Genomic DNA, 25,158 nt, shown 5'->3' with positions numbered 1-25,158 from the left:
TGGAAAAGTCGTCTAATGTGACAGGGCCTTTACCGGTCAGTCATAGGCTTGACCTCTACATTATTCTTAGATGTGAATGCCCACTGGGTGGTCTGACACTTGAATGTGCCCCATATGAGAAGAAATAAGGACTCATCACTGCGTACATTAAGATGGCGTACAGAATGTTAGGTTACGTGACACGGCGTGTGGAGCACAAGTCCTGCAGCCAGGAGGTTATGCTTCAAGTTTATGAGGCACTGGTGACGCCACGCTAGTACCGAATACAGCTTCAGGCTCCATATGACAAACAAGACATAGCAGCGCTAGAAGAAGTCCAGAGAGTAACAAGGCTGATTCCACGACTGAGAGGTATGAGCCATGAGAAGAAGCCAACAGAGATTAAGATGGGACGTGACTGGTTATTTTAAGATTATGAAAGGAATTAGTACAGTGGATCCCAGCTATTACTATAAAATAAATTCAGCAACAAGAACACGGGCAACACAGATATTAAAGAGTTTTTCTTTACACTAAGAACCAAAGACATATGGAATACATCACCAAGTAGTGTGGTAGACAGCAGGACATTAGGGGCCTTCAGATCTCAACCTGATGTTATTCTGGGGAAATTAGAAGGTGTAGGGTTGGCTAGCTTTGTTGGGCTGAACAAAGAAATTCTAATTTTCTAATGTTCTGTCCTGTCGAAAGACCCTTTCATTACCCAACTTGAGAAATGCATGCTGGGATCACTTCTGTAAAGGAATTAAAAGCAAAGCCTGCTGTTGGACTTGTACTTTTAGAAAACGGCTTGAAAAAGCAAGAACAACAGGTAGGCCCACTTGACTTCACAAGGACAAGTGCAGACAGCTTAGTGATGAAACAGCCAGGAATGAGGAAGCCCCGGACTGGAGAGCCGTCGGCCACACTTCCTGCATGCAGACTCCCCCTCCGCTAAGGAATTGTTGGCAGGGCACTGCCAGGGAGGTGCAAAGCCACCCAACAGGAACTGGAAGGCATTGGCTTTATACCAAGCTGTGTTTTAATAAGAAAAATGAAATATGAATGAATCCTGATGTTGAGGTTAAGGAAATGTTCTAAATTAAGAGGGTAAGGTGGGGCCCAAAACCAGCATGGGAGGCAATGTTTGGAAGTGGTCAAGTCAAAGGGGGGCACTACAGTCCAACTGAGAATCTGGGGGAGGGGGACAAAGTGACAATGGCAGCTCATCCACTGTTCAGAGAGCTTGAGCAACGTTGCAAAGAATGACAAATGCTAGCGGTCGTGTGTGCAATGCCAGTAGAGACACATGCTAAACAGCAGGCACCTCCAGAGGGCGATGTTGTGATCTTCAGCTACTTGAGATTATTTATGAATATTTTCAATTTGTTTTCTTCTATGGATTTCTGATCTCATCTCATTTTCTGAAACCGCTCCTCCAAATGAGGGTCTCGGTGGAAGCAGGTCAGCCCAGAATTCCCTGTCACCAGCTACAGATTCCAACTCTTCCCTGGGAATTCCCAAGCCAGCCAAGAGAGATGAACTTTAGCGTGTCCCGGGTCTGCCGCAGGGTCTCTTGACTAGTGGGACATGTCTGACACAGCCATAGGGGTACCTGCCATGGGGGGGCATCCTTCTGACACACCCAAGCCACCACGATTGGCTGCTCTTGATCCATAGGAGCAGCAGTAGAAAAAACGGGAACGTGACTGGAGGGGGTCGTAGTTGTTCTACTGTTACATGGAGCTGGGACTGTGTGTAGGGTTAGCAGGTACCACGAGTTCATCCCCAGTTTTTCCAGTCCATCATGTAGGGTTAGGGTCAGGGTCAGGGTCATTAGTAGTCATTACATCTTGCCTGAAGAAGGGGCCTGAGCCGCCTTGAAAGCTGGCATATTGTAATCTTTGTGTCATTTTGCTTGACTGCTCATTACATTCTGCCGTGGTACATGAAACACGAGACATCAAACAGATGAGCTCCTCTTTTGTCTTCAAGGTCCAAAACACCCGCACCCATTATTCCTTATTGCTGCATTATATGCATCGTACTTCTGGGCGACCATTCTTTGGTTGTTGTCTCTCCTGCACACAGAGCCCACCTCTGTAAGTAAAGGCAAAATCAAACCGTGAGTCGCAGACTAGTTGGAGTGAGTGGCTGGGTATGTCACAGGAGGGCGTCACTATAAATGAAGGCTATGTCTCAAAACCGCTGGAAAAGTCGTCTAATGTGACAGGGCCTTTACCAGTCAGTCATAGGCTTGACCTCCACTTTATTCTTAGATATGAATGCCCAATGGGTGGTCTGACACTTGAATGTACCCCATATGAGAAGAAACAAGGACTCATGACAGCCTGCATTAAGATGGCGTAGAGAATGTTAGGTTACGTGACACGGCGTGTGGAGTACAAGTCCTGCAATGTGACAGGGCCTTTACCGGTCAGTCATAGGCATGACCTCCACACAGTGGCCTGCACTTCTAAGGGTGAGAATGCTTTGTCTCTTTTCATTTGGTAATCGCCATTATCACTGGAATATTGTCCAAGTCGTTCTTCCGAGGTTCTAGGAACACAGTCTGGTCCAACTCTGCATTAAGACAGACAGAGAAGTTTTTAAGTAATCACCAGTAGTTGGGACACCTGTGGAAATTGTTTGTTTTAACTTGCAAGGCTTCATTTACCTGAATTGCTGCAGAACACAGTTGTTCCATGAAGGACGTCCGTTTGTAATATTCTGAAATTTCCTCTTTTTCAGTTTTTGCTAACCTCTGCCAGTTTACTGCTTACCCCTTTCAACATTTTAGGCCATTCATTGCATTCTAACGGATTAAATTTGACAATAAATTGGGAAAACGGAGGTGTTCTAAAACTTTAGACCAGTAGTGTATACCCTCTGGCACGTGAGCTCAATAATTTTGGGATATGCCATATGCATGTTGGGCAATTAGGGTTGAGCAACATGTCTTTCCTGTGCATCTAACAAGTTAAGGATGTCTGCTGTCATTTGTGACAAACCGGGCTAATCTGGTATTAACTTGAGTGAAAGAGCGATTGATGTGAATAAGTGGATTTCCTGTATAATGTTTTTTTTACGGTATACAAACCAGTAGTAGATTGTGTAGTGTAAACATGTCTGGAAACACTTCTTGAAGCTACTAAGTGTGGAAGTGCAGCCCGTATTGACATGAAGTGCTTCCATTTGCAGAAAGCGAGCCTTTCAGAGCGCCACTGCCGTCAGCTACCATGCGATGGTATGAAGAATGAAGTTGTTTGACAGGTTAATTCTCCCGCTTCTAGATTTTTCTCCGTACAGTGGGTTGTTCATCATTCTTTTGAAGTATGATCAGTGTCGCCTGAGGCACGAATGGCTCAGATATGATGGTGACTTTGTATTTAAAGGATGCCGGCTTTCACAATACCTCAACATTTGCGGCCGGAGTGCAAAGCCCTCATTATTCTGTATTGACTCCTTTCACCATTGACCTGTATGACACCGGCACACTTGCTAGGTTACTCCAATTGAAAAGAACTGTGCGATATAATTAACACTTTTGAAAGAGATGTCTGGCAGGTGAACATCACTCTTTGTCAGTATTAAATGAATGTGTGTTTGAGGCGTGTTAGTTCGGGCCTAACTATTTTACACACTGCTCACCGACTTGCATTTTGTTTTTCAGGGTAACACCATCGCCATGAAGTGCCATCTCTTCCTACTCCACTGCCTTCTTCTCACTTGCCATCAGCTGTGTGTCCGGTGTCTTCCAAAAGGCTGTTTCGGCAACCCACTGCCGACTGTGTTCTGCATTGACCGTCGTGACCGCACCTTTCCTCGTGGTCTTCCAGAAGACACCAAAGGATTACATTTGTTTGAGAACGCCATCCGCTACATAAGTGTGGAGGACTTTTCTGGACTAGGCCAGCTTGAGCTCTTGGATCTTTCTCAGAATTACATTTCGGAACTCCCTGCCCAAGTGTTTCACCTACTGGTGCAGCTCCGAAACCTGGATTTGTCTAGCAATATGATTAAGGAGATCACCAATGGCACCTTTACGGGTCTCCGCTGGCTGGAACGCCTGTATCTCTTTGGCAACCACATCAGGACAATCCAGGCAGGTGCCTTTGATGGCCTGCACCACCTGTTGGAGCTTAAGCTGCACAATAATCAATTCCAAGTGCTGCCCCCTTTACACTTGCCCAGCTTGCTCCTTCTGGATACTGGCAACAATCCTACTCTTCGCCTGACAGACCCCTCTTTCCACATGGACAAACTTGAGACGCTGGTTTTGGCCGAAACAGACCTAAGTTCCCTGGATGAGAAAGCCCAGATGAATCTGGAGAACCTTCACACGTTAGATCTTTCTTTCGTTCGGTTGACTAGAATGCCTTTGTTCCTGAGAACGATGAAAAGTCTGGTAGTTCTTAAGCTAACAGGAAATCACCTGATTGGTGAATTAAAGGAGGAAGACTTCAAAGGGTTACACAGTCTCCAGAGGCTGGACATAAGTAGGCTGGGCCTGAAGACCCTTCCCGAGGGTTTATTTAAAAACCTTCCGAAACTCGAGTTTCTAGCTGTGACAGAGAATCCATTTAACTGCATCTGTTCCCTGGTCTGGTTCCCCATGTGGCTGCAAAACGGTAAAGTCCTCTTGCTAAGCCCACAGAATACCAGGTGCCACTTTCCACTGCAGCACGCGGGCAAAATTCTAAGCCAGATGGATCATCGCGATTTTGGCTGTCCCACTACAACTACCCAAGTGACTACCACCATTCGAACAAGTACAACTAAAAAAGAGCCCACCATCCGAGCGCCCCTCACTCAGCCTCCAGTTAGAAGCAGCACCACCGAGGAGCATTTGCCTGTGGCGGAGTTCTTGCCGACTACACCGTTTCAGAGTGTAACAACCAGTCCCGAAGTCCACATCTGTCCCCAAAGTATCTGCTTAAATGGCGGGACATGTCAGTTGGATAGCATGGGGCAGATTGAATGTACATGTAGGCAAGGGTTTTCTGGATTGTACTGTGAAAACAATGAGACCCCGGTTGTGGCGTCTACGCCGTCACTGGAAAAAGAAACTGCTATCACTGCTGGCCACACCACTAGCACTTCCATCGAGGTCAACCTTCACCACTACGTGCAAGTCAGGCCAAATCTCAAAGGTATCCGTCTTACCTACAGAAACCTGTCAGGGCCGGACAAAAGGCCCATGCAGCTCAGCATACCGGCCTCCTACCCACAATATACGCTACGTGGCCTCTGCGCAAACTCGACTTACTACATTTGCGCGAGCCCTTTGGGAGAGTCTGAGAGCAAAGACAGCTGCTGCATGGAGGCTCAGACTGCAGTTTCGAGGCACCCTTCCCCAGTAACCCAAACAAAAAAGGCTCCCGAGACGACGATGGTGGTGTCCGTATTGGCCGCCGTACTGGTGGCAATTGTGGCGATGGCAGTTACATTTTATTGCCTGCGCAAGAAACGAGCAAAAGGCCACCCGGACCTGGGGGCAGACCCAATGGAACTTGAAGGCGTCAAGACTTGCATGGAGAGCGAGGCGTTGCCAAAGAAAGCGCCCGAGATTTCCAGTGGCCATAACAATTTGGAATTTGAGGTTCCCCTCATGCAGAAGCACGGCCACATTAATAACAACGTTTCAGGTTTAAAGTCTTCGTACTTTTGATCCAAAGGCTGTTGTTCCACAGGACGTCTCTGACAGGAAGCTCTCCTGGACTCCTTTTATAAGAAAGACAAAGTTGTAAGAGGACGCCGGATCCATGAAGTTCTGGAACTTGTGTTGACTTTTGTACTGAACGACTATTTTGGACCCCAGTAGGGGTCCAAACAGAACGGGTTGCTTTCACACTTGTAAATATTGTACAGGCCTCTTGTGCGTAACTTCACATGGCAACATGTAGTGTCACTTGTGAAAGCCACCAGACACTGGGGCGTTTTGGGTGTTTACTTACTCAATATTTGAGTTGACCACAAGAATACTAAAACGACGACTCACAACAAACAAAGTACCTTTTGTAAACATTAAAATTTGTTCCGGTTGATATTTTATACACTCGGAGCATCAATATGCAGATGAAGAAAGTTCTCTGTCACTGTTCGATCATGTTGAGAATAGCAGGAGTGGACTCTGGGTAATTTATGCAAGGTTTTGCACTTTGGTCTTTGTGTGGTCTTACACCTTTTTTTTTCTGCTATTGGCTACAATCTGCTTTCAGGATGACCCAAACATTTATTACAAAAATGTAATATTTTGTCAGGATGCATACGAGTGGACAACCATTCATAGCTATGAGTTTCATGCAGTCCTTGAAGTGGAGATTGGTTGTACTTTCTGTTAAAGTCTTAATTTCTTTTGAGTGCTGAGACCACCGTACTTTGGATCGGAGAGCGGGGTGTGTGTGCGACTGAGGGTCTGTTTGGGGGTTCCCCTAGGAGGTTGACGTATACTTACAATGCTCACAGTAGATCGGAGACTGGGGGAATTTCGAGCGGTGAGATATGCCCACTGCGGTGGCTTGGTGCCCTGCCCGAAATTGGTTACTGCCTTGTGCCCTGTGTTGGCTGGGATTGGCTCCAGCAGACCCCCGTGAACCTGTGTTCAGATTCAGCAGGTTGGTAAAAGGATGGATGGATGGATGGAGATATGCCCATGTTAGGTCTGAGAGCGCGGGGGGGGACTAGGAGTTACCTCACCATTTTTAACTCCCCGAAAACAGAGACTTTTGACAACGGTCTCTTGAGCCGTACACTTATTACGTCACTCTCACCTGATTGGATGCTGCTCATTACAACACCTCATTCCCTGATTGGTCACCTTTCAAGAAAGAAAACCAAATTCTGTAAACATCTAAATTGCATTTTGTACGGTGTGAATGCTTTATAATTGTAAAAAAAAGCAATAATTTACACGTCCCTACAGTTTTGCGATAAATCCCGTGGCTGATATAATGAAAAATCAATATCATGAGACTAAAGCTTACATATTTTTGAGTGAAATGGATTTTTTTTAAACATGCAATTCAGTCTAACTAATTTGTTCCAGAGGCTTTATTCTTAACTAGCTGCCCCCCTGCGGCTCCACCCACATAGCAGTGAAACAGGACAAACTTTAAAAATCAATTCAAAAAATGTAAGTCTGGTCAAGGAGAAGGTAGGTACACTCCAGCATCAAATGTTACCACTGTATCTGATCGTGTTCAGCTCTGACAGGAGAGCGTCCCCCGCGTGGGGAGAAAAGCACATGGCCGTGATATCTCTGACAATCAGCAGCTACCCTCTAAAACACACGTAGCTCTGATCTCTCTCTCTCTCAAAAGCATCAAACATTACACCTTAACAATCTCTAGATGATAATGTCTGCTGAACAAACGAGTATCGCTAGCTAAGTGGAGGCGAGGTGCACTCCAACACGTGGCGAGAGGCAGAGCGACTAGAATGAAGGCAGGCACATGAGCGAGTGAGGAGGGCACCAGGCCCGGCTCCCTACTTCTGAGGCCCTGCCTCTCTCCCCTCAGCCTGCAGCCTCTCTCTCAGATTCACACAAATAAATCGGTAACTCTGATACTTAGAACAATGAGAGAAGTCGCAAAATCAACCGGAATGTTCAAGAAAATTCTAGAAAAAACCCGATCTAAATCCGTTAAGTAGTTCTCTTGTGAAAAGCAGACAGAGAGACGTTGGATTATATATTAGATATATATAGATATCTATATATATCTATAGATATATAGATATATATATATATATATATATATAGATATAGATATACATATATATATATATATATATATAGATACTGTATATATATATATATATATATATATATATATATATATATAGATAGATAGATAGATAGATAAAAATACAACTGAAGACCATTAAGAAAAAATATCAGACTTCTATCCTGCTGTAGTCTCTTAGAAGTTTAAGATGTGGTGTAAACTCAAAGTAAATGCACCATAAGTGTGACATTTTGTTTAACCTTCTCCCAGTGGGCCAAAGTTCTTCTACACATCAAGTATGCCCATGTGCCCAAGGAGCCAGTGATGCGTGTAACCCACTTGTTGGGAATTTTGGACTTTTTAAAAAAAAATTTTGTGTCTTCCAAAGTTCTTTGTTTCCCCACATATTGGGGTGTCCTGACCCGTGGAACTTATTTTTGATACCTTTTTTTTTTCATATTTTTGATTTCATAATTTATTTGGGCCGTTTTCACTGCCATATTTGTTTGTCGTTGCCCTTGTGTCTCGTGTCATTTACGACTGTTGCCAACGCTGGTAAAGTTGCCTTTTCATCATTTCCCTATCCAAGTTCACATACTGTATTCCGAAAACCTTCTGTTTCAAAACTGTTTTCTCTGTTTCAACCAAATCCTTTTGATTCCTTTGACTCTGATTCTAGTCTCACCTTTGGCTTTGGTTGCTGTGCTTACTGATCTCTTGGTATTCGACCCCTTTCTGTCCCCTTGCTTAATCTTTTCTTCTGGTTACTTAAGGGACAACTTTGGTATGTTTCAAGTTAAAGTTATTTCTTCACAAACATGGCATGTATGCATTTAGCACACAAAATTGTGTTCTAAAGTTAATCGCTTTCTGTACATTTAAAAATATCATGACTGTTCTGGCGTGTTACAATGGAGGCTCTAGGGCACAGAGGAAAAACATAAAAACTTACCAAATACGGAAATTTTCAAGCCAAGACAGCTGTCGAGTATTGACCTGTGCCTTCCGCTTTACACTGTTGGCAGTGGGGCACGGACACTCGCCGAATATGTCCATTTATCAAGCCAAGACACTTGTCGAGTGTTGATCCACATCTTGCGATTACGCACACATTGTCAAATAATCTATACGTGTCATTTTTGAACACAAAAAACACCAATCTTTTATAAGATTCGGCCATTTTTAAACAAGAAGACCGGCCGTGGACTATCGATAGCCCCGCAGTTAGTCTTCCTGCAGAACAACCTTTCACCCTCCCTGGGGGCATTGGTTTCCACTCAAAAGACCAAATCACAGTAAACGGTTCATGCCAAGTGCTTGTTTTTTTTTTTTTTTTTTGGATTTACTTTCATATTTTTGTGAATAGAAAATTAGTCTTTATCTTGAGAGAAACAATGCCAGGAATATGTAATTCGCTTCCCGGGTCCTCCCTGCGTGGAGTTTGCAAGTTCTCCCCGTGTCTGCGTGGTTTTCCTCCCGCAGTCCAAAGACATGCAGGTTAGGTGCATTGGCGATCCTAAATTGTCCCTAGAGTGTGCTTGGTGTGTGGTGGGCTGGTGCCCTGCTCAGGATTTGTTCCTGCCTTGTGCCCTGTGTTGGCTGGGATTGGCTCCAGCAGATCCCTGTGACCCTGTAGTTAGGATATAGCGGGATGGATGGATGGAATTTGTAAGGAAAAAGAGTTTTTTCCATTTCCCTTTTGTTGTCACAAACATGTGCCGGAAACACGGAAGGCACAGATCAATACTCGACGGACGTATTTGGTAGGTTTTTAAGCTTTTCCTCCGTGCCCTAGAGCCTCCACTGTAAAGTGCCACAGCAGGTAGGACATTTCTTTAAATTTAAAGAAAGCGATTAACTTTGGAACATAATTTCACGTGGCTATCACATCTGTAAGGAAATAACTTTGATATGAAAAACACAGAACCTTTAATAAAAATGAATGCGCTTCCCCAGCCCACAGAACGCTTTGAACTGAACACAAGCCGTCACTGCGCTCCTCCAGAAACGTGTGCCGGTTGGAGCAAATTAAAAATCCGCGTTGACTCCCGACGTGTCACATAAAGCTTTGATGGTATCAGAGGGACTCGACAGTGCAGTGTAAACGGGAGTTTGAGACTTTGGGTGATTTTGTTTTATTTTCTATACATTCTGTACAGTCTTTTCTGTTTTATTTGTATGTGTTTTCATTCATTATTTGAGGTAAAGAATGATCAGAGATCCTGCAGTAACTTTAAAGCCGCTGGTTTGGCTTTAGCTTATAAAAGCTGCTGCTGGCGAGCCCCATGGCCATTTGTTCACAACTTCCAAATCACGACGTCTACTCTGATCGCTTCCCAGCAAACTCGTCGGAGGCCTCGAGAGGATCGCATTGGCTTCTCGAGCAGACTGATGATATCGTAGAAAGCGGCGGCGGCGGCTGGAAGAGGAAGGGCGCCCATGTTGCTGGCAGTGTGGGTGAAGATAATGTAACCTCTGTGAGGAAGTGCACAAGCTCCGTTGGGAAACACAAGGGACGCTCCCATTTCAGCAAAACGTGCCTTTGGGGAAATCTGCACGGCAAAGAAAAGAAGAACTCCTGAAGCCTGACATTAAAACTTTTAAGATGCAAACAAATATTGAAAAGATTTTCAAAGTGGCTTGACTTCTTTTTTTTTTTTTTTTTTTTTTTTATTCCCGATTGATTGTGGGAAATGTTTAAAATGTAACGTCAAACAGAAGAATGATGAAGGCGAGATAAGTGTACAGTTCATGAATACGAGTATGTATATTGGAAGGTTTTTTTTTAATTAAATAATCATTCGTATGTTGAGCTGTGTTGGTCATTTTATTGCTTTTTGATCATTTTTCTTTTCATATTGCTCGGGGGTCCTTTCTGTGCACAGTGGACTCAGAAAGCATTCAGACCCTTCACTTTCTGCAAACTCTATTGTGTTGAAGACTTTCATTTTAAATGGATACATTTGACATTTTTGCCCATCAGCCTTCACTCAATAACCTATAATGCCCAAGTGTGAACATGTTTGCAGAAAGGTTGGCGCATTTATTACAAATCAAAAACTGAACTCGCTCATTCTTAGAAGTGTTCAGACCCTTCGTTCACTGGCAGCCATTCCAGTGTTCTTTTCTAAGTCTCTACACGCTTTGCACACCTGGGTTAGGACAGTTCATTCATTCATTCATTCTTCCCGGGAGATCCTCTCAAGCTCCGTTCGACTGGGTGGGAGGCATCCGTGAACGGCCATCATCAGATGTTCTACGGAGGTTAATTTTGGGCTTGGGCTGGACACTTAAGGACACTCTGATTTGACCTGAAGCCACCCCAGCGTTGTCTTGGCTTTGTCATGCGCCTTCATAGAAGTGTTGAGACGCTTCACTCACTAGCTTTGTAGAAGCCCCTTTGGCAGCAATTCCTCTCTTCTTTTCTAAGTCTCTACACACTTTGCACACACGGATTTGAACAGTTGATTGTTGGGCGGCACGGTGGCGCAGTGGTAGCGCTGTTGCCTCGCAGTTAGGAGACCTGGGTTCGCTTCCCGGGTCCACCCTGCGTGGAGTTTGCATGTTCTCCCCGTGTCTGCGTAGGTTTCCTCCGGGCGCTCCGGTTTCCTCCCACAGTCCAAAGACATGCAGGTTAGGTGGATTGGCGATTCTAAAATTGGCCCTAGTGTGTGCTTGGTGTGTGGGTGTGTTTGTGTGTGTCCTGCGGTGGGTTGGCACCCTGCCCCCTGCCTAGTGCCCTGTGTTGGCTGGGATTGGCTCCAGCAGACCCCCGTGACCCTGTGTTCGGATTCAGCGGGTTAGAAGATGGATGGATGGATGGATCTCATTGTTCCTGGCAGATCCTCTCAAGCTCCGTTAGATTGAACAGGAAGCATCTGTGAATGGCCATCTTCAGGTCTAACCACAGATGTTCAATGGGGTTTAATTCTGGGCATGGGCTGGGCACTCAAGGACACTCCGACTTGACCTGAAGCCACTCCAGAATTATCTACACTCACTAGCTTTGTAGAAGCCCCTTTGGCAGTAATTCCTGTCTTCTTTTCTAAGTTTCTACACACTTTGCACACCTGGATTTGAACAGTTGATCTCATTGTTCCTGGCAGATCCTCTCAAGCTCCGTTAGACTGGGTGGGAGGCGTCTGTGAACGGCCATCATCAGATGTTCTACGGAGGTTAATTCTGGGCTTGGGCTGGGCACTTAAGGACACTCTGATTTGACCTGAAGCCACCCCAGCGTTGTCTCGGCTTTGTCATGTGCCTTCATAGAAGTGTTCAGACCCTTCACTCATTAGCTTTGTAGAAGCCCCTTTGGCAGTAATTCCTGTCGTCTTTTCTATGTTTCTACACACTTTGCACACCTGGATTTGAACAGTTGATCTCATTGTTCCTGGCAGATCCTCTCAAGCTCCGTTAGATTGAACAGGAAGCGTCTGTGAACGGGCATCTTCAGGTCTCACCACAGATGTTCAATGGGGTTTAATTCTGGGCATGGGCTGGGCACTCAAGGACACTCCGACTTGACCTGAAGCCACTCCAGCATTGTCTTCACTCACAAACTTTGTAGACGCCCCTTTGGCAGTATTTCCAGTCTTCTTTTCTAAGTCTTTACATACTTTGTACACCTGAATTTGAACAGTTGATCCCATTCTTCCTGGCAGATCCTCTTTAGATCTGTCACATTGGATGAGAAGCGTCTGTAAACGGCCATCTTCAGGTCTAACCACACATGTTCTATGGGGTAAGGACACTCAGAGACTTGTCCCAAAGCCACTCCATCCTTGTCTTGGCTGTATGCTTCAGGTCATCATAATGCTGGTAGGTAAAACATCCCCCTGCCCATGCTGCTCAGAAGCACCCCCTTAGCATGATGCCACCACCAGCATGCTATACCATAGGGATATCATTGGCATGGTAGAGTTTCAGTGGTGCATTAATGGATGATATTTATCAATAATGGACAGATTCTTATTGAAGGACCCCCCTACAAACAAGAATCCTGATGACATAAGTATGATCATTTTTGTCCTGCTAGCTGAGTCAGAGTGCGCAAACAATTTAAAAAATAAAATTGGGTCATTGTGGGGACCTTCATTCCATGAGGTCTTATTATTATCATCTCTGGTGGCCACTGTTGTGATTCCTGCCACATCATAGCTCATAAATGGGTGCAGACCTCCAAAGAAACCACAACATGGCCGGGCAGACCCTTCCCTTATTTCAGATCAGAGGTCCATGGTGTTGGCTTCACCCTGAGAAGCCAAACCCCAACTCAGAGGGCAGGCTCTTGGCCTGCACTGACCCAGAAATGGGGCTAAGGCTTTTCAAGCTGGAAACGTTATCTTTCAAATTAGGATGAGAGGGAATTCTGTTAAACCTCTGGCCCCAAAATGCAGCAAAAGCAAAACTACTTAATTATTAGGGAATTTATTAAAGATAATATGAAAAAAACTGAACATAATGGCAAGGCAGGAAGAAGCAAATCGGAATAAACGTCACCTTAGAAATAAGCAGGAGGTTAAGCCAGTAAGTCGATCCTGGCTGGGGTTCAAATTCATGTTTTATGTCTCTTCTATTCATTTTTAATTCTTTTATTTACTAGTGGGCTTCGCTCGCCAACCTCCCAGCCTGTGATACCCAATAAGCACTTTGTGTCTCTGCCGCTCGCGTATGTGGATTTCACTTTCATCAAACAACAAAATCTTTTAATTGTCGTGGATACGCCTCTTCATTGGGAAGAAACACCCCTGCCCCTTGCACTGAGAAGCACCCCCTCAGCATGATGCCACCACCACCATGCTATACTGTAGGGATAATAATAATATTAGGCAGGTGATGGGCAGTGGCATGATATCACCAGACATCGTGCTTGGAGTTCTGCCCAAAGAGTTCAATCAGACCACTGAATCTTCTCTCTCATGCTTTCAGGGTCCTGTAAACTGCCATATGCATTTTAATGACAGAGTGGCTTCTGTCTGGCATCCCTGCTTATAAACACCGGATTGATGAAGAAATACTTTAGTGTTGTACGGGGTTCAAGTCTGGGCCACCCCAGGACACTCAGAGACTTGTCCCAAAGCCACTTCAGTGTCATCTTGGCTGTGTGCTTTGGGTCATTGTCACGCTATAAGGTGAACTGTCACCTCAGTCTGAGGTGGTGTACACTCTGGAGCAGGTATACTACAAGGACGTCTCTGAATTGGGCTCCATTCATCCTTCCCTCAGTTCTGACCAGTCTCCGTGTCCCTGCGCCCCCATAGCATGATACTGTCAACACCCCGCTTCACTGTAGGGACAGGATAAGGCAGGTGATGAGCAATACGTGGTCTTCTCAGACAAAGCGCTCAGAGTTCTGCCCATTAAGATTATTAATGTCCGTCTCACCAGACCAGAGAATCTTTGCTGTCATGCTCCAGGAGTGTAAGCAGCCTGTCATATGTCATTTACTCACAACTGGCGGCCATCTAGCTATAAACGCCTGACCAATGAAATGTTACCGGGATGGCCGTCCTTCTGACAGTTTCTCCTGTCTCAGCAGAGGACTTCTAGAGTGAACATTGGGTTTTTGGTCACCTTCTTGCATGGTTGGACAGCCAATTCTAGGAAGAGTCCTGTCGGTTCCAAACTTCTTCCATTTCACAATTATTGTGACCATGGTGTTCCTGGGAACACTCGAAGCTTTAGAAGTGGTTTGATCCCCTTGTCCCGATCAATGCCTCACCACAGTTTGATCATGGAGGTCTACCGAGAGTTCTTGGACATCATGGCTTGGCTTTTGTCACGACAAGTGCTGCGAATTGTGGGACTTTCCAAACACAGGTACACATGCGCCTTTCTAAATGACATCCAATCAATCCATTTTGTCACCGGTGGACCCCAATCAAGTTCTAGAAACATCTCCAGGAGAACTAAAGCACAATCTGGAGTGCCACTGCAGAAGGCTCTGAACACTTAACCTGAAGGAGAGATTTCAGTTTTTGATTTTGGAAACCGTTTTGAAAATATATTTTCATGATGGGTGTCACACACGTACGAACACATGGGAGGCAGCTGAAGGGCTCACAAAGGGATCATTCCATGCCATGCCAGACCAGGGGGTGCCAGGGTACACTAATCCTCTTTTTTCATCAGCAGAGCAACCACGGGAAATTTCGCCTGGACTCGAGGGCATCACTTACGATGACATCACCTCCAGTTCCTGCCCCGATGACGTCACTTCACCCTGCCCAGCTTTAAAACCGCCATCTTTGTCTATTATGATTGTTCTATTGTTGGACTGAAGTCTGCTGAGACCCGTTCTATGGAGTCAACCTTTCAATTTTGCCAGCCTAATTCAAGAATACGGGCGGCTGCCCCCAAACTTCTTCTTGTGTCCGACCAATCATTTCACACGTTTACAGCTAAATCGACAACACAATGAAGTGTGCAGAAAGTGAAGGGGTCTGGAGGCTTTCTGAAGCCACTGTGCGTTTTTAAGTTTGGTCAGCGGGTGGAGGCAGCAGTGCAGACGAACATGAAGATGGACACTCCAGCTTGTGCAGGGTGAGCCAAAAAGAAGCAGCACATTTCAAACGTTTATTCTACAAAAACGCTACGAGATCAAATCAATTTCATTATGACACAAGAAAGGGTTTACAAAATATATTTTCTTTCACTGTGTTTTAAAAATGATGTCTTCAAGGTGGTGGCCATCATTAGAGATACGCTCTTCGAGACAATTTCTGAACGCTCGTGTGACTCGTTCAGCCATTTCAAGGGGAATAGTGGTGATTTCGTGATGAATAGCGTCCTTGAGGGCTTCAAGGTTTTGAGGTTGGTGTGTCTGTACCTTCGACTTGAGAGAGCCCCACCAGAAGAAATCACACGGAGCGAGATGATGCGAATGTGAAGGCCACCTGACATCGCAGCGCAGGGAGATCAGCTTCCCCGGAAACATCTCCCATAAAACTTGTGTGATCACCGTGCCGTATGAGCTGTTGCTCCATCCTGTTCACACCAGGCATCCACCACATCCATTACTTCCAGTTGGGGCAGCAAATCATTCTCCAGCATTTCAATGTAACATTCTAAAGTGACGGTGACTGTTGCTCCACCCTCCTCAAAAAAGAAAGGGCCTACAAATGCCAAATTCTGCAACGGCGCACCAAACTGTAACACGGGGTCTCTAATGAAGTTCACAAGGGTTAGTTTCAGCCCAATAGCGAAAGTGTGGCTTATTTACGCAAACCATTCAAATGGAAATGTGCCTGGCTGCTGCACATGATGATGCCCTCTCGATGAACGGTTTGCAAAATGTTGGCACACAACTCTCTACGGCTCTCTCAGTGAGTTCCTGCTCTACCATCATTTTGTTTGGATGGAAATTAAGGTCCTCATGCAAAATCCTCCTCAAAGACGTGTTGGAAAGGCCTAAGGCAGAAGTGCGCTGAACGTCTAGGAGACTGCAGAACTGATACCCTTACAGCTTGGATGTTTTCAGGCGTTTGTACAGTCTTGAAGATTTTCTGTTCACTGTTGTACCTGTCTGTCTAAATTTAGCCACCCACTTAAGAACTGTTTTCCGATTTGGGACGTCACCGTTAGGAGGAATGCTGAAGTGAATTTTGAAGGCGCGTTGTGTAGTGATGATGGGTTTGTTGTTTTCGACAGTGAAAGCACAGTGTGCACCGGACCATGGCATGTGGCCGACTGAAAACTACAAGGGATTGCCTATCAAAGGACCCCCCACCCCAACCCACTTGGCTGCCTCTACCTCACACAATGACCTTGAGAAACGGGGTACTTCATTTTGGCTCACCTTGTATTTTACAGTACAGATTTATCTTTGTTAACGCAGATAGTGGTATTTACATTTTCCAGTACATCATTCATTCATCTAGCTTCTTTTCAGTACAGTAACACAGAGAGCAGGGAAGAAGATGAGACGCCATTTCCACTGCAGGAAACTCACCCACCTGCTAACACAGGAGCCGTTAAGATCTGCCAGTTCACGCAGCACACATATCTTGGGGACAGACGGAAGACAGAGTCATATGGAGGCAGGGAGAACATTCAAGCAGACAGCACAATTCTTCTCTTGTCGGGTCTTTGATGCTCTTCATGAACAACCCATAGATTGAAGAAAAAAAAAACAAAATGTGCTCCCACACCCCTTGAAAAAGAAACCCCATGAGGCTTGATACGATATGTTAAGGCGGTACGTTAAGGATATGATACGTTAAGGCGGTACGTTGAGGATACGCTACGTTAAGGATATGATACGTTAAGGCGGTATGTTAAGGATACGTTATGTTAAAGCGGTATGTTAAGGATATGATACGTTAAGGCGGTACGTTAAGGATGTGATACGTTAAGGCGGTACGTTAAGTATACGATACGTTAAGGCGATACGTTGAGGATACGTTACGTTAAGGATACGATATGTTAAGGCGGTATGTTAAGGATATGTTATGTTAAAGCGGTATGTTAAGGATATGATACGTTAAGGCGGTACGTTAAGGATGCGATATGTTAAGGCAGTACGTTAAGGATACGATGTGTTAAGGTGGTATGTTAAGGATACGTTAAGGCGGAACGTTAAGGATACGATACGTTAAGGTGGTACGTTAAGACGGTACGTTAAGGATATGATATGTTAAGGCAGTATGTTAAGGATACGATACGTTAACGCGGTACGTTGAGGATGTGTTATGTTAAGGATATGATACATTAAGGCGGTATGTTAAGGATACATTATGTTAAAGCGGTATGTTAAGGATACGATACGTTAAGGATACGTTAAGGCGGTACGTTAAGGAGGTATGTTAAGGATACGTTAAGGCGGTACGTTAAGGATACGATATGTTAAGGTGGTACGTTAAGACGGTATGTTAAGGATACGATATGTTAAGGCAGTACGTTAAGGACACAATACGTTAAGGCGGTACGTTAAGGATACGTTATGTATACGGTACATTAAGGATACAATACATTAAGGCGGTATGTTAAGGATACGTGAGATGATGGCTGACTTCAGCTCCTCACATTAAAGTGAAATGCTGTTCACTCTTTCTGTCTCCAACCTGTTTATAGACAATCCGAGGTTCACCACTTCATGGGCTTGAAGGGCCAGCCGGGACAGTCCAGCATGGCACAGCAGCGGCCCCACTCCAGGTTCAGTCGAGTTGTTTAACTTTATTCTTTTAATCACAAAGCCACTCATTTACCACACTTGGGGAGCGCTTGGCTGTCAGCCACACAGCGGGCTCCAGCTCAGCAAGTCAAGCAGCCAACTGCAGAGTAAAGGGCACATTTTTTAAATTAACATCTTCAAATCCTCGGAAAATGGCTGCTAACTAAATATTTTGTGCTACTTTTTTTTTTTTTGTATGCTTTTTCCAAGCCAGGGGTTGAAAGTGGTGCCAAGGACAATGTGTTATGACAGTGAACCACGTGGGTTCAGCTCAGGGTGGGACTCCCCCACATCACGGCTTTGTGTCTTTCAGTTGTTATTAATTTTTTTGACATTTTACTCTCCCTCTCTCTTCTGCACCACATCACCACCATGAGCGCTTGCAACAACAGCTTGGAGGAGAAGAGAAAAAAAAGGGTTAGTACAACTGAAGCATTCGGATATACTGAGCTTGAAAATGAGCTTCCTCACCCTGCACTGAAATAGCCAGTCAAACTTTAACGCTTTGCGTGTACAGTGCATTTTGCACCATTGCTGCTGTTCAAATTCTGAGGTTTTGAAAGGCGCAGGGCGGATTTTCAGCATGTGATTATGTTTTATTATTAATCCTAACCCTAACCCTAATACTTCTGGGCCTCTATTCATGTTGTGTTTTTTATCACATGATAGGAGGTCACAGCGCGTGACAGTGTTGTCCCAACAATATTTAAAGAGGCGGCTGTTATGCGTCTCCTTGAGGCCATACTGTACATGTTTCCAGAAAGGTTTACAAATTTAATTAAATCCATAAAAACTGAAATCTCTCATTCATAGAAGGATTCAGACCCTAACCCTAACCCCGTGGCAGCAGTTCCAGCTTTTGAGTTCCCTTGGCAAGTCTCTACCAGCTTTGCACACCTGGATTTGGACAGTTTGTCACACTCATCCTGCCAGTTGCTCCCAATCTTCATCTGTGAACTGCCATCTTCAGGTCTCTCCACAGATGCTCTGTCTCAGGGGTCCCCAACTCTGGTCCTGGAGGGCCCCAGTGGCTACAGGTTTTCATTCTAGCTAGGATCCACTGTACTAATTCCTTTCATAATCTTTAAAATCACTAGTCATGTACCATCTTAATCTCTGTTGGCTTAAACTGACAAGGCTTCTTCTCATGGCTCATACCTTTCAGTCCTGGAATCAGCCTTGTTACTCTCTGGACTTTTCTAGTGCTGCTATGTCTTGTTTGTAATATGGAGACTGAAGCTGTATTCGGTACTAGCGTGGCATCACCAGTGCCTCATAAACTTGAAGCATTACCTCCTGGCTGCAGGACTGGTGCTCCACACGCCGTGTCACGTAACCTAACATTCTGTATGCCATCTTAATGTAGGCAGTGATGAGTCCTTGTTTCTTCTCATATGGGGTACATTCAAGTGTCAAACCAGCCATTGGGCATTCATAGCTAAGAATAATGTGGAGGACAAGCCTAGGACTGACCGGTAAATGCCCTGTCACATTAGACGACTTTTCCAGCGGTTTTCAGTCAAAGCCCTCATTTATCCCGTGACATGCCCAGCCATTCACTCCAACTAGTCTGCAACTCACGGATTGATTCTGTCTTTACTTACAGAGGTGGGCTCTGTGTGTATTCTGGTTGTCCAGAAGTATGATGCATATAACGCAGCGATGAGGAATAAGGAACATGGGTACGGGTGTTTTGGACCTTAAAGACAAAAGAGGAGCTCATCTGTTCGATGTCTCGTGTTTTACAGTGCATCTGGAAAGTATTCACAGCGCATCACTTTTTCCACATTTTGTTATGTTACAGCCTTATTCCAAAATGGATTAAATTCATTTTTTTCCTCAGAATTCTACACACAACACCCCATAATGACAACGTGAAAAAAGTTTACTTGAGATTTTTGCAAATTTATTAAAAATAAAAAAATTGAGAAAGCACATGTACATAAGTATTCACAGCCTTTGCCATAAAGCTCCAAATTGAGCTCAGGTGCCTCCTGTTTCCTCTGATCATCCTTGAGATGTTTCTGCAGCTTCATTGGAGTCCACCGGTGGTAAATTCAGTTGACTGGACATGATTTGGAAAGGCACACACCTGTCTATATAAGGTCCCACAGTTGACAGTTCATGTCAGAGCACAAACCAAGCATGAAGTCAAAGGAATTGTCTGTAGACCTCCGAGACAGGATGGTCTCGAGGCACAAATCTGGGGAAGGTTACAGAAAAATTTCTGCTGCTTTGAAGGTCCCAATGAGCACAGTGGCCTCCATCATCCGTAAGTGGAAGAAGTTCAAAACCACCAGGACTCTTCCTAGAGCTGGCCGGCCATCTAAACTGAGCGATCGGGGGAGAAGGGCCTTAGTCAGGGAGGTGACCAAGAACCCAATGGTCACTCTGTCAGAGCTCCAGAGGTCCTCTGTGGAGAGAGGAGAACCTTCCAGAAGGACAACCATCTCTGCAGCAATCCACCAATCAGGCCTGTATGGTAGAGTGGCCAGACGGAAGCCACTCCTTAGTAAAAAGCACATGGCAGCCCGCCTGGAGTTTGCCAAAAGGCACCTGAAGGACTCTCAGACCATGAGAAAGAAAATTCTCTGGTCTGATGAGACAAAGATTGAACTCTTTGGTGTGAATGCCAGGCGTCACGTTTGGAGGAAACCAGGCACTGCTCATCACCAGGCCAATACCATCCCTACAGTGACGCATGGTGGTGGCAGCATCATGCTGTGGGGATGTTTTCAGCGGCAGGAACTGGGAGACTAGTCAGGATAAAGGGAAAGATGACTGCAGCAATGTACAGAGACATCCTGGATGAAAACCTGCTCCAGAGCGCTCTTGACCTCAGACTGGGACGACGGTTCATCTTTCAGCAGGACAACGACCCTAAGCACACAGCCAAGATATCAAAGGAGTGGCTTCAGGACAACTCTGTGAATGTCCTTGAGTGGCCCAGCCAGAGCCCAGACTTGAATCCGATTGAACATCTCTGGAGAGATCTTAAAATGGCTGTGCACCGACGCTTAACATCCAACCTGATGGAGATTGAGAGGTGCTGCAAAGAGGAATGGGCGAAACTGGCCAAGGATAGGTGTGCCAAGCTTGTGGCATCATATTCAACAAGACTTGAGGCTGGAATTGCTGCCAAAGGTGCATTGACAAAGTATTGAGCAAAGGCTGTGAATACTTATGTACATGGGATTTCTCAATTTTTTTATTTTTAATAAATTTGCAAAAACCTCAAGTAAACTTTTTTCACGTTGTCATTATGGGGTGTTGTGTGTAGAATTCTGTGGAAAAAAATGAATTTAATCAAGTTTGGAATAAGGCTGTGACATAAGAAAATGTGGAAAAAGTGATGTGCTGTGAATACTTTCTGGATGCACTGTAGATACTGTATATAGAGAGTGCCCCTTACAGATCTGCACAAGTAGAACTGCGCACTAACAACTTTGATAAGACCCTCCAAGTGTTGACTATTTCAATGTGCTTTATGAGAACCAAAGAGAAGAAGACAGCCTGAGCTCAGCATGGCTGCCTCCCAGCCCAAATCCCAGAGAAGATGATGACTTTGGACCATTTCAAATAGCCATGGAGACGGCTGGCTCGCTGGACTTGTTTTAGCTCTTCAGAATAAACGTTGACCTAAATATATAAATATTGGCAAAGACCCTGGGCTGTAAGAAGCAGAGTATTTTATTACTGACAATTACGCCTTCTGCCAAAATGAAGCCGTGATCTGGTCCTGTTTAAACTTTATCAGTTTTTTTTTTTTTTACGTGATTATGCCATATTCCAAAAGGAAAAAAAAAGAAATGCAAAAGTCTGCCTTGAGTTAACAGGACCCTCGGATGCCAGCGGGCCGTTCTCAGAGTCGACGGGGCCTTTTCCCAGTTGTCACGGTACATTTCATTAAAGTGTGAAAATGAGGATACGGGAGTTCTGCCTTCCTTGGCTTGTTGGGATGCGCTCCCCAGTGCCCGCCGCCTTGCTGGGAATTTACGCCTTCGATAAGGCTGGATTTCTCCAGAGTCTCAGGCTACCTCCACAATGTGACGTTTTCATTTGAAAATGGCGTTTCTAAATGAAAATGATCTCCGTCCACACTAGCGTTTTCACGTCATTAATAAAAGAATCTCCATTCGCACTAAAACAACCAAAAATGCGTACGGCGTAGATGTTCACGTACACTGGGCATGCGCGCATTGGTGGAAAAATCCTTGAAGGTATGGGAATGCTGCTGGCCATGGGATTTATTGCAAAAGCATATCCATAATTCATCCATAAATCGTGATTCATCTTAGACTGACAGTGTGCTGCGGTACCAACAAGTAGCGTAATTCACTCCAAATTCTCATACCTTCTGTATTACTTCTTGTACACTCTAAATAAAAACCCGTCTACCCCTAAACTTGTCTTTGATGTTATCAATCCATGTCAATCTAAGCCTATCTCCTCCAAGTCTCATGATAAACGTTCTTCAAACATTTGGCCCACCTCTTCTTGTTCTGTCAGTGCACAGGCAGATGGACGTAGGAAAACAGAAAAGGGGTACGAGAGCAAAAGGAAACCAAACCCAAAACGAGAGACGAGAACAACAGACGAGAACAGAACAACCAAGCGGTCAAAGACGAAAGTAACAGGCCGAATTAGAGACGGATAGACAAATGGGCAGAAGGACACCTTAAAACAAAGGGTTGGACAGTTAGAAAGGTACCGTACTTGCCAGAGAGACACACACAACGAAGTGCCAGAGATGGAAATTGAACTGCTCTCCACACGCTGGATCAAGAGTTCAACTGCAGACAAGTGGGGACTCCGTACACCTGACTTTGAATCTGCACAAAACAATTCAAAGTTTTGATGGCTGGCGCCTGTTACTGAACGGCAGTAGCACCTTCTCCATCTCCGTGTCCTCAGCTCACTCCTCGCGTGTCTTCCTCGTGATAGCGTCTCTCCACTGCCAGCATGTGATCTCTCTCAGGGTTTTTGTGACATTCCACCCATCAACACTGTAACGTCAAGCTGCTGTTTTCAGACTTTTTCAAAAGTCTTGAGTTTTTGGGGATTAAAAAACGGCGGTGGAGTCTGGACAAAAGGCAAAAACTGAGACTACTGTCATGTGTATGTTTGTTTAGTGAAAATATAATAGCGTGCATGTAGCCTGAAGCAAAGGAGAGGGTGGTTGAGGTGCTCTGATGTCTTGACAGGCACCAACCAGGCTGCCACATTACCTCTGAGTTTATCACAGCAACAGCAGTCAGCATTGTGACTTGCAGCTCTGCTTCAGAGTCTCATTTGTGGTGTCCCATGCCAGGGCTATCTTAACATCTGGGCACAATGGGCACTGGCTGGGAGCCCACGATGTTTCTGATGCCTATGCATGTTTCTGTTTTGCTATCAAAACAGGAGGCCTGTGATGCTGTTAACAGGGTCCTGTGGTAAACACTAGTGAGATGTACTCATAAAGGGTTAAGGAGAGACGACATACAGGGCCGTCTTAATGTCTGGGCACAATGGGCACTGGCCAGGGGCCTCTGGGGTATAGGGGCCCACAGTGTTTCTGATGCCTATGTATGTTTCTGTTTTACTATCAAAACAGTGGCCCCCAGCGCATTACTTTGCCCGGGGGTCTATGGTGATGTTAACATGGCCCTGTGGTAAACACTAGTGAGATGTACTCATAAAGGGTTAAGGAGAGATGACATACAGGGCCGTCTTAATGTCTGGGCACAATGGGCACTGGCCGGGGGCCTCTGGGGTATAGGGGCCCACGATATTTCTGATGCCTGTGTAAGTTTCTGCTTTGCTCTCACAACAGGGGACCCCAGCGCACTACTTTGCCCTTGTCTATGATGCTGTTAAGGCGACCCTGTCTCTTTCCATTTCTAAAACCTCCTTCATCCCGTCTTGTTTTCTCATTTAATACTGCAGTAACAAATCAGTCAGTCATTTTCCACCACAGTTTGTCCTGAACAGGGTTGCATGGGGTCTGCTGGAGCCTATCCCAGCTAGCACAGGGCATGGGGCAGGAACAAACCCTCAACAGGATGCCAGTCCATCGCAGGACCCACACACACACACACGGGCTAATTCAGTGTCACCAGTTCACCTAACCTGCATGTCTTTGGACTGTGGGAGGACACTGGAACATCCTGAGGTAACCCACACAATGTCACGAGGAGGACCCCGGTCTCCTTACTGCGAGGCTGCAGCACTACCACTGCAACAACACATGTGTCTAGTAAAATATATCAGAGTAAAAGCAGCCGTCTGCGTTTGAAAACATAATGAAGCAGAAGATTTAAGTAGACAGAAAATTTTATCGTCAAGTAGAAATATTCAGTAGTGCAGTGCAGGTACACAAAATGGATGCACAGTTAAAAACTTGGAAGACCTGGTTATCATCCAGAAAAATGAAAACACCGAAAAAAAAATTCTGCAGCACAAATGTGTATGTAATGGCAGGTCAAAATGTTTCATCATTAAGTAAAAGCAAGAATAGGAAGCTAGCAAACAAGACGACGAGGAAGATACGATTGTTAAAAAGCCATCAATGAGGAGCATTACGAAGGGCACAAGCCAGCTAGAGGCACAAGTCATACGGTAGCAGACATGACACAAGCCGTCTGAAAGGCAGTTGGGTACCAAAGCCGTGCGACTCTCACATGTGGTGCCGAGCAGCCTCCAGACGCCTTCTTCTCTGGCACCAGGCCAAGCCACAGGAGGACTCGGAGCACCACACCTCCTTCTACCAGGCACGTGCCAGATCTGAGGTGCAAAGAAAGCAGGAGATCGTATGGCCAAAAGCTGCTGGCCTAAACCCACAGGGTTTGTGGCCTTGTGAGCAGCCCAGGACGGCATGGAGCACAGGGCCTAGATGTGCAGATGGAGTGTTTGGAATCATCCAGATCCACTGTTAAGGGAGACTTCCATAGTACGAAAAAGAGGAGCTGAAAAGAAAAGAAAAGGAAAAGGAAAAAAAGCAAAGCCATTCCAGGGAGGTGATACGTTTCTCCTGCTTCATGATATGCAAAATCCATCAATCCTTCTACTCTGTGAACCTACCAGATTCAGTGGTAGGGCCGTGGAGAAGTGGAGCTTATTTAAGCAGCAATATGCACAAAGTAAAAGTAAAAATATACTTATGACGCACCCATCACAGACAAAAGGTCACAAAATGTGGAACAATAAAGCATACAATAAAATGAAATATTAAAACAAAATACAGAACAAAAACAATATAAAAAAATCAGGAGAGGTCGCCCCTCGACTTTCTCGTATACT

General features: G+C 45.1%; 2 protein-coding genes and 1 long non-coding RNA gene across 4 annotated transcripts in view; 2 read left to right on the top strand and 1 right to left on the bottom strand.

Moving 5' to 3' along the window:
- vasnb (vasorin b) overlaps window positions 1-7,647 on the top strand; it is a 47,688-nt gene extending 40,041 nt beyond the window's left edge. Inside the window, exons 2-3 of one of the 2 annotated variants that reach the window (XR_007936176.1) lie at window positions 3,653-6,503; window positions 6,651-7,647. Coding sequence is in view for 1 of the 2 variants with exons in the window: in XM_028814300.2 (XP_028670133.2) it covers window positions 3,668-5,650 (1,983 nt within the window). In the remaining variant the exon portion in view is untranslated. Of the gene's footprint in view, window positions 1-3,652 lie in introns of both variants that reach the window. The other variant, XM_028814300.2, reaches the window with a different exon arrangement.
- Window positions 1-10,181, top strand: part of LOC127529558 (uncharacterized) — a 112,828-nt gene extending 102,647 nt beyond the window's left edge. The window contains exon 2 of the long non-coding RNA XR_007936183.1: window positions 9,209-10,181. This is a non-coding gene — a long non-coding RNA (uncharacterized LOC127529558). The remainder of the gene's footprint in view (window positions 1-9,208) is intronic.
- The window catches only part of coro7 (coronin 7), a 389,354-nt gene that overhangs the window by 161,266 nt on the left and 202,930 nt on the right, over window positions 1-25,158 (bottom strand).

This window comes from Erpetoichthys calabaricus, chromosome 11 (genome assembly GCF_900747795.2).
Source record: "Erpetoichthys calabaricus chromosome 11, fErpCal1.3, whole genome shotgun sequence".
NCBI lineage: Eukaryota > Metazoa > Chordata > Cladistia > Polypteriformes > Polypteridae > Erpetoichthys > Erpetoichthys calabaricus.
Note: the sequence above shows the minus strand (reverse complement) of the source record. Positions and strands in the feature narration are given on the sequence as shown.